At 33.5% G+C, this 17,573-nt stretch overlaps 6 protein-coding genes across 9 annotated transcripts in view; 4 read left to right on the forward strand and 2 right to left on the reverse strand.

Annotated features, from left to right (window-relative positions):
* The window catches only part of LOC108747961 (short/branched chain specific acyl-CoA dehydrogenase, mitochondrial-like), an 8,632-nt gene extending 4,956 nt beyond the window's left edge, over nucleotides 1-3,676 (forward strand). The window contains exons 4-9 of the mRNA XM_018485868.1: nucleotides 1,667-1,873; nucleotides 1,958-2,128; nucleotides 2,231-2,356; nucleotides 2,992-3,174; nucleotides 3,243-3,378; nucleotides 3,466-3,676. Of these exons, the coding sequence (XP_018341370.1) occupies nucleotides 1,667-1,873; nucleotides 1,958-2,128; nucleotides 2,231-2,356; nucleotides 2,992-3,174; nucleotides 3,243-3,378; nucleotides 3,466-3,641 (999 nt within the window). The 3' untranslated portion in view covers nucleotides 3,642-3,676. The remainder of the gene's footprint in view (nucleotides 1-1,666; nucleotides 1,874-1,957; nucleotides 2,129-2,230; nucleotides 2,357-2,991; nucleotides 3,175-3,242; nucleotides 3,379-3,465) is intronic.
* Nucleotides 3,677-5,387: 1,711 nt separating this feature from the next.
* On the reverse strand, nucleotides 5,388-5,696 carry LOC108747959 (UPF0562 protein C7orf55). Its single transcript, XM_018485862.1, has one exon. It carries the CDS (start codon nucleotides 5,694-5,696, stop codon nucleotides 5,388-5,390), a length of 309 nt encoding a protein of 102 aa, XP_018341364.1.
* LOC108747974 (SRR1-like protein) lies at nucleotides 5,631-6,843 on the reverse strand. The gene is made up of 3 exons (XM_018485905.1): nucleotides 6,631-6,843; nucleotides 5,805-6,503; nucleotides 5,631-5,708 (listed from the first exon to the last, which is right to left on the reverse strand). Exons 1-2 carry the CDS (start codon nucleotides 6,765-6,767, stop codon nucleotides 5,825-5,827), a joined length of 816 nt encoding a protein of 271 aa, XP_018341407.1. The 5' UTR covers nucleotides 6,768-6,843; the 3' UTR covers nucleotides 5,631-5,708; nucleotides 5,805-5,824.
* A 455-nt stretch (nucleotides 6,844-7,298) lies between these two features.
* LOC108747975 lies at nucleotides 7,299-11,034 on the forward strand. 4 transcript variants are annotated; one of them, XM_018485907.1, is made up of 3 exons: nucleotides 7,299-7,413; nucleotides 8,056-8,639; nucleotides 10,042-11,034. In XM_018485907.1, exons 2-3 carry the CDS (start codon nucleotides 8,481-8,483, stop codon nucleotides 10,864-10,866), a joined length of 984 nt encoding a protein of 327 aa, XP_018341409.1. In that variant the 5' UTR covers nucleotides 7,299-7,413; nucleotides 8,056-8,480; the 3' UTR covers nucleotides 10,867-11,034. The 4 variants fall into 4 exon arrangements, with proteins under 4 accessions (XP_018341409.1, XP_018341408.1, XP_018341411.1 ...); XM_018485908.1 differs by lacking the exon at nucleotides 7,299-7,413 and adding an exon at nucleotides 7,703-7,778; XM_018485906.1 differs by lacking the exon at nucleotides 7,299-7,413 and having other exon boundaries at nucleotides 7,618-8,639.
* Nucleotides 11,035-12,707: 1,673 nt separating this feature from the next.
* On the forward strand, nucleotides 12,708-15,546 carry LOC108747962 (26S proteasome non-ATPase regulatory subunit 4). Its single transcript, XM_018485869.1, has 6 exons — nucleotides 12,708-12,819; nucleotides 13,092-13,232; nucleotides 13,331-13,442; nucleotides 13,777-14,151; nucleotides 14,230-14,515; nucleotides 14,914-15,546. The coding sequence occupies exons 1-6, from the start codon at nucleotides 12,794-12,796 to the stop codon at nucleotides 15,141-15,143; spliced, it is 1,170 nt and encodes a 389-aa protein (XP_018341371.1). The 5' UTR covers nucleotides 12,708-12,793; the 3' UTR covers nucleotides 15,144-15,546.
* Nucleotides 15,547-16,335: 789 nt separating this feature from the next.
* Nucleotides 16,336-17,573, forward strand: part of LOC108747976 (rhotekin-like) — a 10,566-nt gene continuing 9,328 nt past the window's right edge. The window contains exon 1 of the mRNA XM_018485911.1: nucleotides 16,336-16,482. Coding sequence (XP_018341413.1) covers nucleotides 16,336-16,482 — 147 coding nt within the window. The remainder of the gene's footprint in view (nucleotides 16,483-17,573) is intronic.

Below are 17,573 nucleotides of genomic sequence, written 5' to 3' on the forward strand. Positions count from 1 at the left end.
CTTCTTGCTGTTCGAAGATAAAATATTCTTTGTTACATATTGCATGAAGATATTTTTTAACATTTACATGTACATAACATTAAGAATACTTTTTATTTTACACGTACATAAAGATAATCTTTATACAATTTCTGTAGTGGGGAAATCTTAAAAATATCTTTGTTTTATGCAGATCGTAAGGCCAACTTTTTCTTCTAAAACGTAAAAATGCAAATATGATGTATATATATATGAGAAACAAAAAATCAGATTTTTGTTTTCCGCATTTTGTTTTATGCGAACAGTACGTCAACCTTGAAAAATTTCTTGTTAGAAGAAAAATATTAATTCTATAGACAATAATAAAAAAATCGCACTGGATTACTATTATTAAGTAAAGATAGCGTTAAATACGAAGGTTAAATGCCTTTCAATGCCTAATAATATTTTTATGTAAATTTTAAATACATTTTTCATTTTTATATAAACTGTGCGGTGATTACTGTTGCATTTAAAATATAATCACAAACTAAAGACTGAAATATTAAAAGTACAAATTAAATTCATTATCAATTTAATAATGCTAATAAACATCTTAAAAGCTTGCGAAGAACTTAAAATATCATCCGGACCATGTGATTAATGATGGATATCAAGATGCTTCGAATATATCATGAAAAATATGAATTAATTTGAATATATGATTTGAAATTATACAATCTTAAAAATCTTTTGAAGGTTTTGAATGTTTTAAATGAAAGGTTTTGAAAATTTTAAAGAGAATAAAATGTTAAGAGAGTAATTTTAGTTTAATTTTAGAGAATAAAAAATAAATAAAATTAAATAAATTAAATATAATACTTCAAAGAAATGACGTTTAAATCAAAGAAACTTTTTTTGAACCTTATAGAGAGCAAGTTCAAATTTCTTCAATTCAAACAAATTTATTTTAATCAAAGAAATCGAGAATTATCAGACTCATCAAGATTTTCAAAATCTATCAAGACTTATGAGTTTATATCTTCGAATAATATTCGAAATGTTTCGAAGCAGAGCAATGACTAAATTGATTGCAAATTTGCAAGAGATATGATTAAACACCCATTACTACATGTGATATTTTGCTCAGTAAATTCTTCGTAGATTTTTAAGATGCTTATCAACATCCTTATTAAATTAATGACCAATTTAATTTGTGATTTTAATATTTCAGTTTCAATTTGCGATTACGTTTCAAATCCGACAGTAATCGGTGCGCAATTTGTAAAAATAAAATGTATTTAATATTTACATAAAAATAAACATCTTACAGAGCTTCGACCGTATTTAGCATTTTACTTATTTAATTCTATAGAATTTTATAAAATATTATGTAATAAAAGTATAATATAATTACAAATTGATATTATTATTATATGAAGTATAATACAGTACCCACTTGTTCAACTGTTATTCTTTAAAAAACGAAATCTCGTGTGTGACTAACACAGTCATTCGTATCATAACGTGGTAGAACGGACAATAGAAGAACAAATATATTGCGTTAAAGGCGGTAAAGGCGGTTTCATAATATTTTAATAAATGTGCGCGTAATTTTCTCTTTAAATTGGATATATAAATTACTATAATAAAGAAATATTATATTAAAGAAATATTATTTTAACATTTTAAACTTTTAAAATTTCAGTTGATGGGTCTACAAATTTCAACAGATTACGGAGGTGCAGGTTGCAATTTTATGAGCACAATTTTAACCGTTGAAGAAGTAGCGAAAGTCGACGGATCCGTAGCTGCTCTTGTAGATATTCATAATACTTTGGTAAACTCGCTTATTATCAAAGTTGCATCTAAGGAACACAAAGAAAAATATCTGCCTAAATTAGCACAAAAATATGTACGTTTGTCACGCTTTTGTTACTGATGTATAAATAAAAAAAAAACAGAATAAAACATATACGATTGTGATATTTTTTTTTAGGCTGGTAGCTTTTGCTTGACGGAACCTAATTCCGGATCGGATGCGTTTGCTCTTAAAACCGTAGCGAAAAAAGATGGCAGCGATTATGTAATAAATGGAACAAAGATGTGGATCTCCAATTCCGACATTGCGGAGGTGTTCTTGGTTTTCGCTAATGCAAATCCATCCGCGGTGAGCAAAGTTTTATGTATATTGTATTATGTAAAGAAGAAACATTAATGTAATCAAATGGAATCATTAATGTAACTACGTAACGCTTTTTTAATTAAATAGGGATACCGCGGCATTACGACTTTCTTCGTGGATCGCGATACGCCCGGCTTGACTGTAGGTAAACCTGAAGACAAGCTAGGCATCAAGGCATCTGGAACTTGTATGGTCCATTTCGATAATGTCAGGGTATGTATCAGAAATTATAAAAAAATATCGTGCAAATATCAGTTATTGGATCTGTTTTTGTTCCTGAACTAACGTTTGTATTTAAAGTAAAATAGATATAGGGAAAACCGAGGCACTATGAGTCATCGATTGTTTATTAGTTAAATATAATCTAGAATAACTTAAATTAAATATGATAGAGAACGTCAACACGGTTTAAAGTTTGATTTGGGGGGATTATCATTTCAGATTGATTGTGTTGAAAAATCTTCCACACGTAATCTCTCTCTCTCATATCTGAAATAAATTGATTTAATATAAAGATTATCTTATCCAAAACATCTAACTTTAAACTGTGTTTGCGTTCTCTATCATTGTATTTATATATACGGTTGTTTCTTAAGTCTTAAATTTAAATTGATACTACTATACGACTGTTACTTCGATACATACATTTTTATATTTAGGTGTACTTTTAAGAATTCGAATTTTTGTGACTCATGGTGTCCCGGTCTCCCCTATATTTAAAGTTTAACAAAAGCGAAACAGAAAGTTTTAATGTAGTTCAGTATATAAAGAACTGGTTACGACAAAGAACAGACTTTTTCTTACAACGTGTATGTACATCTATTATTATAACTTGTATTTTTTTCTAGGTACCTGAAAGCAATATTTTAGGCGAGTTTGGACACGGATATAAGTATGCGGCTGGTTTTCTGAATGAAGGTAGAGTAGGTATTGGCGCTCAAATGATTGGAATTGCACAAGGAAGTTTAGATGCAACCATACCATATACTCTGGAAAGGAAGCAATTTGGAAAGGACGTTTTCTCATTCCAAGTATGCTTATTATTCAATGAACGAAATATCCGTGTATACCTAAGATCTAAAAAATAATCTATTTTTAGGCGATGCAACATCAAATAGCTCAAGCAGTAACTGATTTAGAATGCGCCAGGTTATTGGTTTACAACGCAGCTAGATTGGTAGATGCTGAAAAAGATGTTATGAAAGAAGCGGCTATGGCTAAATTAATTGCATCTGGTATATAACTTGCTAATTTTTAATTTACTTTACTTAAACTTAAGGCTATATATAGTGAAAGCTAATATATGTATATCATATTTATAGAAACTGCGTCACGTGTCACTACAAAGTGCATAGATTTTATGGGAGGTGTTGGATTTACAACCGATTTTCCTCAGGAGAAATATTATAGGGATGCCAAAATCGGCACGATTTACGAAGGTACAAGCAATATGCAATTGTCAACGATTGCAAAATGTATACGCAAGGAATATTCGTAAATTAGTAATCCTCAACATTATACATTTATAATATATAAGATTATTTTTTACACATAATTTTAATACTAAAAATTAGGAAAAATAGCATATATACTATTCAGAGAGAATCAAGGGAGAGTGGAGTGGATTCAGCCGGAAGCCACCGTTCATTGGAGTGAGTAGAAGATATGATAGAAGGTATGATGAAACATGTCTTCTACCATATTTTCTACTCGGTGCTGCACACACCGAGTAGAAGGTATAGTATTATTACCGCACTAGTATTGTGTATATGTACATACACATATATGCATATTTGCGGAAATGTACAATAAATGACGGAACCAATTAGAGAAGACAACACTCTCCGCTCCCCTCTCCCTTAATTCTCTCTGGTACTATTTTTCCTAATTTAAAAATATATTTTTATACTTTTATATTCTAATAATCGACTAATATCAAATATATAAGGAATACCCAATTCTGATATAAGTTTTATAAATCAATATAATTAATAAATTAAATATTAAAGCTCGATTGAGATAAATCAATCAAATAATGTCTATTCGAGCCAACACAGGATGACAATGTGCAAATTGATTTATTTCAAATCAACATAATTATAATCGCAAATGTTTTTTCGATCCTGTTTTGGATCCTTATCAATGCTCCATGTAAAATCAAATGAGACTCAATGTCCGATGCATGAACAGCTTAATAATGTTTCGATGATCATTATACCAGGAAGTACAATGACATCACTGTTATATTACTATTCTTAGATGACTGAATTCTGTTAATAATTTACATGGAGCATTGATAAGGATCTGGAACAGGATCGAAATGTATGTCTTGCGCTGACTCGAATAGGCATTATTTGATTGTATTGTTTTATAAATCAATAACAAGTACCGAAATTCAACGAAATAAATTTATTACAGTATTTAGATATAAACAATAGAGATATATATCTCGAATGATACTTTTTATACTGTATTAATCTTCCAGCGGGCACGCACATGTTCTCCGTACATGCGCGCCGGTTTTATGAAAGGGATGCAGGTAAAATCTATTTTCTGGATCTCGGCTTCCCAAGATATTCCTTCAGTGTCTTTCGGGCCGTCGATTCGCTTAAGTTGCGTTTTGTTAACGTATGTTGTTTACGTAGAATCAATTTTTAAAATATCAGGGCATTTTTTCAGAAAAATGTTCCTGTGGATACACAGAAATTGCTCAATGAATCGCGAGGCAATGAAAAGCGAGGGAGGTACAAGTTGTGCAAAAATACAACCACTATCCTCAAATGCAACAAATGTTTTCATTTTACTTGCAAAAAACATTCGATAATTATTATTTGCAATAATTATACTACGACTGAAAGCGCATAAAACTTTTTTTTATTAATACATTTTCTAATAAAAGGTAACACTTATATTTTTTTAAATAAATGATTATTTAGATATCATAAACTTTCATCGCATAATACTTATTTGACGATATTATGCTTTATCTCTCGAATCGTTAGTCTTATTCTACGGTGTTCTCTGTATATGGCGCGCCCGCTGGAAGATTTATGATATAAATAATAAAGATGTGATATATAAAAATAAAATTACACATAAAATAAAATTACAGTTTTATCTTTAATGAAATTTACTATTTAAATTATCTTTATAGAAGTACAATAAATATAGATAAGTATAGTACAAAGTACAAATACTCCTATCACAACAACAGTTTAAACATTTCTATTTTGATTCATATATGTCATTTTGGATCATGAGGTAATTTAAAACCTACGAGATCCGCAGTTTCCTTTATGCTACGTTCACCTTTACCAGCGTATTGTTTATGAATATCCTTACATGCTTGCTGAGACTTCAAGTAGCAAAGATACATCTCTGCTAAATTCTTTAATTCTTCTCGTGCTTTACATAAAACTTCGGAAGTTTCTTTATGGGCATGTGCTTGTTCCATGACATAATGTAACATTGCGTTCTCTTTCGTATTTTTAGTCTGTGAAACTCGACGCAGTTCTTGCACCAGAGAACGGACAATTTTAATATTACTATTCATTGTCGTTGTATTCTAAAAGCAAATTGGAATAATTAGTCGCTCGAGTATTGAGAAATAAGAATTACATTTTGTTACACAAATAACTCTGTAAGAAAAGGAGATAATTACAGTGTATCAAACATCATTTGTCACTGCACAGCTGTAACGAATTCAACGTCTTTCGTTAGATACTGTGGTTCCTCTTTAGAGTTCCAGAAATCTGCTGGGACCTTAAGCAGATTTTGTCTTGGAAAGATATGAATGTTAAGGTCGTTGAAAACTTCCTCGTACACGAAGGAATTTTCCAATCGAATCTCTGTAACATAAGGTCGAATGCGTAATATGTAGCCCGCTGTATTCAATACGTCCTTATGCAAGGAATTGTCGACGATGTCTGAGAGACTGTTAGCCAGTAGGATGCAACTGCTCAGTCCATCACTCCAATTTGCATATAGGAAATTATTGGTCAGCTGCCGCGAGCAGTGCGGCATGTACACGAGAGTGGTCCTATCTCGCTGGACGACGCGCTTGCCTTCCTCGTTTGTCTCTATGATCTCTAATCCCAAGGTACGCAAAGTTTGCACTTCCTCGGGATGGAACGCCGGGTCGTATATGTGTACGCGAATGGGCTCGTATCGCGCCTTCAGACACAGCAGAAGCGCCAATTGGCATCTCGACGATCTATATTGTGAGAACTGTCCTAACCCGTAGCAGACGATCTCGGAAATACTGTTAGAGCCTAAAATGGCTAGGGACTCCGACAGCCGGCTAAAAATGAACTTGGTAAACGATGTGTCTCTGATTTCGACTACCGCCTTGTCTAACGTGCTGAAAGTCGCCGTAAAAGAAACGTGATTGCGATTAGAATCAAACAGGTTAAACGTAGGTCGAGATATGCATTAGATTAGGTTAGGTTAAAATTAAGTGAGGATAGCAAGACGCAATCGTGGCTTACCGAAGGAGAAGCTCGCGATCGATCTCACAGTCCTGCTCTACGATCACGCTCGACGGAGCGTCTCCACGTAAATTCCTTCTTCCGTTACGACGTTTTCCACGACGAGTCACCAGCACGAAGTTGTCCGCTTCTGACATGACTGAATGTGGCGCCGTTTGTTACTACTTGTATTTTTCTTCGCTAGATGACGCCACCAATCGCGCGTACCTTCACTTATCTTTAGTGTTTTTAAACAAAATCTTCCTTTTTATTCATTCTAAAAAAAAAGATTCTAAAAATCTTTTTCGTATAATGAGACGTCCACAATAGTGTATAATTTAAATATAGTGGGAATAGCAGTGACCTACCTGTATATATGCGTCAATTTGTGCCAAATAATTCTTATTGAAAAAATTATATAAATTACAAGACGCCTATTGCCGTCATTACAATTATATTTCTATTCCGAAGTTCTCGTATTCTCCTACGTACGTTTTCACAATTACGTTTCAAGAGTTTTTTTAAGATTCGATATTTTTTATACGTAATACTTTACCGCATGTGAGGCCCATTTCCATCAATTTGACTTAATTTAATTTGAATTTTATTTACTCTTATATTTTTATCTTTTTTAGGAATAATTTTTTTAAAAGTAGAATGAAGATAAAAATAAGTTAAATTGAGATTAAAGTTACTCTACAGTGTGTGTGTGTGTGGTAGAAATGGACATAATTAAACTATATATATATGATACTGCATTCTTGATGTTGCCGCCTATTAGATTCTGAATGCAAATAATAAACGGTGAGTTTCGTTACGATTTAATGTGAAGTAAAAAATACCGTAGCCGCTTTTACTAGCAAATGCACTCCAACTATTTTCGGTGCAAAAGTGTGCCGAATGTAATAGTACTTAACTAAAACGCTACATAATAATTATCGTGATGCTTAAGTGCACGAACATCGGCTTTTTTATTTTCGCTTACGCCCATGGACGCACTGTCCCGTGTCTCGCATGAAACGTACGTACAGTCTAACGGGACTGCGCGAGGTAGTGGAAATGAGTCATTCGTTACCCGCCACGACCCATCGCGTATAACCGAGCAAATAAGTCGCAATCGTGCCGCGCCGAGGACGACGACTGCTTCAATAGTCGTCAGCCAATATATAGTAACGTTAAACAAAAAAGTTTCCGCACTTCCTTTTCTCTCTTTCGCTCCGATCACTTACGTCACAATTCGTCATAATGTGACATCGGAGCGCTTCCTTCCGATGCGCTTTAATGCATTTGAATTGAAAAGTGTCCTCGAGAATGATCCTCTGCGCGTGCAAAGCCTATTTTTGAAATTTTGCCTTCGTAATAAAATTGACGATCGACTATCCGGTTAAATAAAGCGTCTCTCAAGAGCAAATAAGTGATTAATTTATACGATATTTGTTTTTGCAGGCGCCAGCTTTGTGCTTTCACGGATTTACGTCTCTCGCATTATAACGTGTTGCCTGAAACGACGAGGTGTTTATATGAAACGAATAGATAACAAGATTTGGCATAGAATTTATTTTCGTGCCGCGAGAACGGCGTGTCGAAACGTGTGACGAAACGTATAGAGAGAGTATATAACGTGTTTAATCTCGGCACGAATAAATGAAGAAATTGTTAAATTCCGCCGGTATCCGCGGCATCGATATCCCGTGTATAATATACGTCGTATGCCTGCCGCCTACGAAGATTCTAAATCGTCGTACACGAATGTGTATAACGACGAAAATGTCGCTTAGCTAACCACGGGACACTTCGCAGCAGGTGTGCGAAAGGTGTCGCGCCTTTGACTTTCGACTAATAACCGATGTGAATGATGTGATGTTATCGCAATGTCCCTCACCTCGAGAACAAACAGATGGGCCTCGAGAATAATTATTATATTACAGCTGGTCACCTGGAACGCTGTTGGCATCATTCTTCTTCACAGAGGCGCCAGCACATTGCACAGGAGAATCTTGGAAACCAACAATGTTGTCGAGGTAATGGAGGTAATTTTCTACTCTCATTATGTAAACAATTATTATACACATATGTAATAATTGCATTTATAATAATTAGTATAATCTCCATTATTAATAATTATATTGTATTGTATAATTATTATTATTATCAAGGTCTATTATAGCCGTCTTATTAATATATATTTATTTAATGTATACATAAAATAATTGTTTATAACGATCATTACTAATATTTATTATCATACTATATAATATGATTGTTAATAAAATAATTATTAAATATAATTAAATTATTATCAACCCAGCAAACGAGAACGGATTGAAATGGATTAAAATTTCAGATTCAGATTTTCAGAAATATGGATTCACGAATATTAAAATAAATTCTTTTCAATCCTGAATTTTTATTCATTTATAGACGTAGAATATGTTTCTATGCTTTTTAATGCAAAAATAATATTATAGTATTTTGTGTACATCGTGAGTATTACTTAATTTAAAATTCTGAATAGCAAATACAATTTTTTAATCCATTTGAATATAAAAATAATATCGGCCATTTCTGTGCATTGTAAATACTGTAAATGCTTAATTTAAAATTCTGAATAGGAAATGCAGTGTTTCAACCTAGTTGAATTTAAAAATAATATCAGCTATTTCTGTGCATCGTGAATACTATTAAATTCAAAATTCTGAGTAGGAAATGCAATCTTTTAATCCAATTGAATAAAAAAAGTTTTTCTTTTAAAATGTGGGCCATAAATACTATTTAATTCAAAATTGTGAGTAGAAAATCCATTATTTAATTTAAAAACGCATCATGAAAGTTATTTTATTCAGAATTATGAATAAGAAATTTTCATTTTGATTCAACTGAGTAATTAAAAAAAAGTTGTACTGTAAAAATATATCATAAGAGAGAGAGAGAGAGAATTTTACTTAATTTAATAGTTAAAAGGAACATGAAAAGAGCTACGTAAATATGAACAATAAATGTTACATATATAAATTCCTTATTTTTAATTAATAAATTAATCACTTTTATGTATATTTTATATTTAATACGTTTTCCTTTATTATATAACCAGAGTACATATTTTGTATAAAAGTTTTAAAATAATAACTATAGAATTGTAATTTACTACTTAAATTTATTTAAACTTTTACATATGTAGAAAAATTTTTTTATATGGAATTCAATTCATTTTTATGGATTTAAAATACGGATTCGAATGGATTGGAAATTTCCAATCCATTTCAATTCATTTTCGTTTGCTGGGAAGGTTCGTTATAATAATTATTACGTGTATAGATTGTATATACATACATATATGTACAGGCATAGTTTTTGTGTTGTGTAATCGCAATTATCTCTACTTATATAAAATTGTCCATACGCATACATAACGTACTTTTTACCTTTCTACAGGTAGATCCCTCGACCGGTTTGGAGTCCGTCGTATCGTCTACGAGACACGAATATGATCTATCCACCCAGCAACAACCGATCATCAAAAACGTGGAGATAATTCAGATAGATCCATCTCTAGATGATGATACGAATCTCTCTGGATTAACTGCAATTAGAAACGAACGATTAAAGGACGCATCCGAGATTTTTTCGAAGAAGCAACCATCTACGCTCTTTCTCGCGGATCCTCTCGCAGTTCCGACCAAGAATAAAGATGCAATGAACAAGATCTCGAGAATAGCTCGAGACAGGGAGCATATTCTCGGTAACGGAATTTCAAGTAACATTCATGCGGAAGAGGACGTCATTTCAACTTCGGATTATTCGGAATCCAAGACTGCGGGATCGGTTTTGAGCAAGGAGGAGGATCTCGATCTCGTAGAAAACGCGACACGAGCCACGGTGCACGAGACGTCGTCCACTCTTGGCAAGAAGGCCGATCAGGATCAATTTACCATCAGGACGGACAAAAGCAAAGTAAAATTCTCCCGCGTGAACGAAAACATCGCAACGACGGCCGTCGCTTTAGTGTCCATCGGCGCGATCATGCTGCTGGTAGGGCCGATCGTGATCATAATGCGGATTTTGGACGAGAGGAGGCAAGCGAGAAAGCTGATGGCGTTGCCATCAAGATCGCAAGAAGATCTGCCACCCACGTACGAGCAGGCCGTTCTCATGGACGAGGCACCAAGGTATTCAACGCTCGCGTTGAACTATGATCGCACGCCGCCGCCCTCACCGACTTTCTCATCCACCTACACCTTTTCGAACTCTGCGACGTAGTTGTTTCCTAGAATTTGGACGGAATTTGGACGGAGAAATTTTTTTTCTCTGTTACTTTTTTTGTATAATAAAAAAAACTGATTTATTATGAGACCATTTTTTAAATTAATAAGCATCCTTATATTAGACAGAGGAAGAAAATAGAGACAGAGACAGAGAGAGAGAGAGAGAGAGAGGGAGGGAGAATTTTTGCACTTTTTCTCAAATACAATATAAAAAAATTCGTAATTTTTTCATAATTTTTTATTTAATTAAAAAAATATATAATAAATTCTTAAATATAGTAGAGAGCGCCTAGGATTGGTCGAAGTTAAATGTTTCGAATAATATAATATTCTTGATTCATGAATTTAATTTATTTCAAATGTGACTATGCGCCAAAACGTTCGGACATTTAGACACAACCAGTCTGAGATACTAATAATCGCGATGATAAATTGATTGTGTTTAAATGTCCGAACGTTTCGGCGCAGTCACCTTTGAGATAAATTAAATTCATGAACCAAAAATATTATATTATTTGAACCATCTAACTTCGACCAATCCTAGGCGCTTTCTACTATATTTAAGGATTTATTATATATTTTTTTAATTAAATAAAAAATTATGAAAAAATTACGAATTTTTTTATATTGTATTTGAGAAAAAGTGCAAAAATTCTCTCTCTCTCTCTCTCTCTCTGTATCTATTTCCTATGCGCTCTCTACTATATGTACTTATGTTGTTACATTAACTCGGTCAGATTTTATTTCTTAATAAATCCTTGGTTAAAAAACATATAGATAAATGTATCATACGCATTGTACGTGTGAATGCTTCGCCCAATCAAACTAATCAATGTTATATCTTCACATTCAATAAACACATAATAAACAATGTTATATAACAAAACAGTTATATAATACTGTTATATATTATCATTTATTCATGAAAAATTGTTCATGCATGAATATGTATAAACATACATAAACATATATAAATATTCATAAACATATATACATTATATATGAAATATGTCCATACATCTTCATACATCCTTCTTTCCTTTGCAAAATTATTTTTAAGTGTAATAGAAATAATAATAACGTGAAAACACACATTAAAAATAATTAAAAGAATAATTTTCGCACTATTTGTTTTTGAAAAAAATCAAGTTTAGAGAAATGTAAAAAAATTACTCATATATATAATTATATAAAATTATACATAATTGTAGGAACAAGTTTTTTTTACATTTCTCCAAACTTGATTTTTTCTACAGCGAACAATTCGAAAATTATCTCTTTAATTGTTTTGATGTTTTCGTATCATTATTATTATTTTTATTGCACTAAAAAATAATTTTACAAATAAAGACAGAAAGATATATATAGACATGCATGGACATATGTAATTCATATGTAATTATAGTATATGTTTATGAATATTTATACATCTTTATGTTTGTATTTATACATATTCATGCATGAAAAATTTTTTACCGGATATACCATTAATTGTGCAATTATAACAATAATATCATATTTTTTTTTAGTTGATATTAATTTATATGCGGATCTTTAGTTTGCTGTAAGATAAAAGACGCAAGAAGAGGATTTTTCAGGAGATTTACAATTGGATGACTATATGTTTAAATAAAGCAACTTTAATTAAAAGTCTAGTTCTAAAGTTCTAATGAAAACTTTTAAAGAAGGTTTTAGCAGTTAGAAATTTTTAATTTGTTTCAAATAATCGTGGTTAGACTAATTGCGAATTAAATTAATCAAAGTTTGAAGAGTGCTCATAATAAGAGGTCGCCCTTTAAATTTTAAATGATACGCACGTGCGCATTGTATAAATTGGTGTAAATCGTGAGTCGATAGAAATTGGATTGCCGCGTCGCATCTCGCGCCACCTTACGTCGATTGAGCCAGTCAAACCATCCAACATGGTGCTGGAAAGTACGATGATATGGTAAGTCTAGCGCTTTCGTAGAAATCGTAATTTTTAACATCGTTCCTCGTGATATCTCTAATAAATTTGCGAGATTCATTCGCTCCATGAATGATATATTTCCGCTGTGACTTAATTTAACACGTTCGACCGTGTTTGCAATTTTGAGGTTAGCGTAGTGACAATGACGTTGACACAATCTCAGATTCCAAGTGCCTCCGAAATGTCCGCGTTCGTTTATAAATATCGCATATGCTCGAAAACTAAAGCTTCGTGATCTCAACGTTTTGCAGCGTCGATAATAGCGATTATATGAGAAATGGAGATTTCGTACCTACCCGGCTACAAGCACAGCAAGATGCCGTCAACTTGGTGTGTCATTCCAAGACTCGCTCGAATCCAGAGAACAACGTTGGCCTCATAACTCTCGCTAAGTACGCCGAGTAGTGATTCAGATATCTGCGATTATCATAAATGTAAAAGTTTATGTATGGTGAGGTAAATATGAACATAAATCTCTTTATCTCCCTAGTGTGGAAGTACTGGCGACGCTCACAAGCGATGTTGGCAGAATACTGTCCAAACTCCATCAGGTTCAACCAAATGGAAAGTTAGCTCTCATCACAGGCATCAGAATCGCCCATGTAAGTACATATTATTTAGTCCAAGATCTGTTCTTTTTTGAAATATTTTCTAGGAATTGAATGTATAATCATGAAACGAGATGAACATTATGAAAATGGACAAGTGACTAAGTGCTAATGAAATTGTAAAATTCTAGTAAATTTGTTCACTTTTGTAATTTTCACCTCATGATTGACTCTTTCAACTGGTGTATATTGTTGCATTAAGTTGAAATGAAATAAATCTAATATGTTTTGTTCCAACTTGTTAAACCAATTGAAAATATTCTTTGAAAAACAGATCTTCAGTTTTATAGTTGAGTCAAGTATGTACTAAAGATTGTAAAACTTACAGTTAGCATTGAAACATCGGCAAGGCAAAAATCATAAAATGCGCATCGTTGCATTTATCGGAAGTCCAATAGACATCGATGAGAAGGAATTAGTCAAGTTAGCGAAACGTCTGAAAAAGGAGAAAGTGAACGTTGATGTCATAAGTTTTGGCGAAGAGAGCATTAACAATGATGTACTAACTGCCTTCGTTAATGCATTGAATGGCAAGGACGGCACGGGAAGTCATCTTGTCACTGTTCCACCAGGTCCGCATTTATCAGACGCCCTGATCTCTTCTCCTATAATTCAAGGTGAAGATGGAATGGGTGCAGCTGGCATGAGTGGTGCCGCGTTCGAGTTCGGAGTCGATCCAAATGAAGATCCCGAGCTGGCGTTAGTCAGTATCTGCGTTTTACTGAGAATTTCTTTTCCCTCGTGTGATTAGTGTTAATTTTGTATGTTTCATATGATTCAGGCTTTGCGCGTTTCTATGGAGGAGCAACGGCAACGTCAGGAAGACGAGGCACGTCGTGCGCAGGCTAACGAGACTGCCGCAAATAAACAACCGGAAACTATAAAGGAAGCTCCGAATGAAGAAGCTATGTTAAAACGTGCTCTCGCCATGTCCCTTGAAGGTGCAGAAGACTCTACTGCCGCTAGTGATAATACTGCTCCAAGCAGAAGCAATGTGCCGGACTTCACTAACATGACAGAAGAAGAACAGATTGCTTTTGCTATGCAAATGTCCATGCAAGATCAGCGTAAGTTCCTAACAGATAACTTAATGTATAATTAATTATACAGGGTGAATTAGTTGAACCAGTTTTTTATTCTAGAGAAAATTATCGATTACACACCTAATTATTGATTTAACGATACAGATCGGATGCGTGGATGACATCGTGCGAACTGTTGGTTTGAGCGTGAAAACGGGCATGTTTGACGTTGAGTTGTGAAAATTGCTACAAGATATTAGAAATGCGTCTTTTTCTCGTTGCTAATTAAAACTGGGATGTTTAATATGCGTTTATTTTAGCATTAAACTATTTAATGCTTTGTATAATATATAATATTTCTGGATAAATGTATAAAGGTTGTACGAATACAAATTTACAATAATCATTGTCTAATTGCCTTATTATTTGCATTTATTATATAGAAGAACTGGAATCCCAAAAGGAAGAAGCGATGGATGTGGAAGAGGATTACGCAGCCGTCATGTCTGATCCTGCTTTTCTGCAATCGGTCCTGGAGAACTTGCCAGGTGTAGATCCGCATTCTGAAGCCGTACGCCAAGCCGTTGGATCGTTACAGCAAAACAAAGATAAAGAGAAAGAGAAAGAGAAAGAGAAGGAGAAAGACAAAGACAAAGACAAAGACAAAAAATAAATGGCTCCTTAGTGCACTGATATTTACACTTGTGGCTAAATTTGACATTTTCCATTATTGTGTATGATATATTGTAGCTATTATATCTTGCTTATGAAATATATTATCAATTTATTGAAAATGCCTAACTTAGTTTTAGTAATATCGCGCCCGCGAAATTTGAGTCATTTGAATTGGCGTTTTTAACAGTACCAGTCTGTGTCAAACTGGTGCGATCAATAATTAACATTATAATAACATATATTGTATTATTTAAATACACTTTTTTAAGAATTTCATTCTCTTGTGCGAATTTATTATTTTGTCAGCTGTAAGACGGAATGACTTGACCAAATCCGATTAGTTTTAACGCCCGTTTCTACCAATGTTAATTTAAACTCTCGATTCAATTTGTTTTGCATCTTTTTTTAATTCTTCGAACTGAAAAAAGATAAATATAAAGTTGAACCTAGATTAAAATTAATCTACAATAGTAGAAAAAAACATGCATAATTGATTGAATTCACCAGCAGAATTATTAAAAAAAAATTTCTATCTATATAATTTCCTTGATCGAATCTTTCTATTGTAATGTTTCTTTAAAAAATTAAAAAAACAATCCAATAACAAAATAATACAGACATGTTTGGTAAAAAAATGTAAAAAAAGCCCATCAGAGCCTACATCAGCTTTTCGGATGCACAAGAATTCTTTATTTTTTGTGTGAATGTAATAAAACAAATAAAATATACGTTTATGTAGATTTTTTCGAGTCTCATTATATATACGTGTTTGGTAAATTATTCAGATTTTAGTTCATACACTCCGAACGATTGAGATTCTAAATATTCATTCGCTGTCTAAAAGAGCGTGTTTATGTATGCACATATATGTCACATATATATTAGTGCGTATACACCTGTTGCTTCCCTTCGACCTGATTTCCAACGTTACGTGATCCGAAACTTAATCTAATATTTCATAACGTCCTGTGAAAGCACGTATCGTAGAGCCATCGAATTTACGAGTCGCGTTTGCGTAATCAAAATTATCATAAATTCTTCGTCTCTTTTATCATTTGAAAGAGACTGTGTGAATTTCATCCGTTTTCAAATCTCGGTCCATGAAAATCCGCCAACTCACAAATGGCCGACGTCGGCATTCACGGTAATCACGATGCGTTTTCTCGCCGCCAAGAAATTCGAATGACAAAATGGCGCCGCGAAGGAAGAGCATTCAAACGTCGCGCAGGTCGTTGAACAACGTCTACTACAAGGAGAACAATTATTTGTGCTGCCTGAACGACTATCAGACGAGGGTTCGCAGGCGGGAGAGCCTTAGATATGCCAGAAGTCATGCGGTGAGTTTAAATCGACGGATCGCTCAGTATGTCACGATCTCGTGACCGGCGTATCCGTTACTCGTTTTTTTAAAAAAAAAAAAAAACCACTTTGCGTTTTTGCCTCGTGGAAATTTTCCTAATTCGATACTCGCAAGTACAACAGACTTAGATTCTTTCTTGCCAAACTCGCTACTCGCCCTAGAAACGTGTTTGACGAACGAGCGATATGAACTAATAGGTTATGCTCGGTGGATTTACGTGAATTTACGAGACACCCTGTATTTCTATATTTCCAAGAATTACGCTATAAAATTATAATTGCGCAAAATTAATGTCATTCACGTAAGGTCCTCGCTTTGACCGAAAAGGAAATGTAATTGTAACACTTTTACGATAGGTTTGTTTTTTTTTTTATTCCTGCTCTAGACTGCACTAGAATACTTTTTCACGCTTATGTTATCGAACATACACATATTTCATTTTAAGTGCAATTACAGAGTTCAGCTGTAAAAATAGACCCTTTTACATCTCAGTGTCTCAATATTTGATAAATGTATAATTGCATTTTTTTTCAATATAAATTGATAGCTATAGAATAGCTATTCGTTATTTATTACATCATTGTATCAATATAAATAGAAAATCACCACGACAATGAATTATCGACAATGAAGCAACTGACGACTGTAAATAATAAGTGTTCATATTGTGCTTGTACTTTTTGCATTCAGACTTTCTCTCTCTCTCTCTCTCTCTCTCTCTCTCTCTCTCTCTCTCTCTCTCTCTCTCTCTTCAACGCTCCAATAGACTTCGTTTTAAACACGCAACAATCTTCAAGAATTTTAAGAAACATGAATAAACGCTAATAACGCGTTGACGAGAAGCGAGATGGCTGTGATGAGACACGATGCGGCACAACAAGTATTATTTATGATACATTTGTAACGCTTCAATAACGCAGCGTTGCTCGTCTCGTATAGATAATTAGTTGATAATTGCTGTAACAACGCGCGACAAAACGTAAAAGTCAGCGGATGCTATCTGCGTGGGCGATCCTCTCTCTCTCTCTCTCTCTCTCTCTCTCTCTCTCTCTCTCCTTCTCCCTCTAC

Source organism: Trachymyrmex septentrionalis, unplaced genomic scaffold, assembly GCF_001594115.1.
Source record: "Trachymyrmex septentrionalis isolate Tsep2-gDNA-1 unplaced genomic scaffold, Tsep1.0 scaffold208, whole genome shotgun sequence".
Taxonomy (NCBI): Eukaryota; Metazoa; Arthropoda; class Insecta; order Hymenoptera; family Formicidae; genus Trachymyrmex; species Trachymyrmex septentrionalis.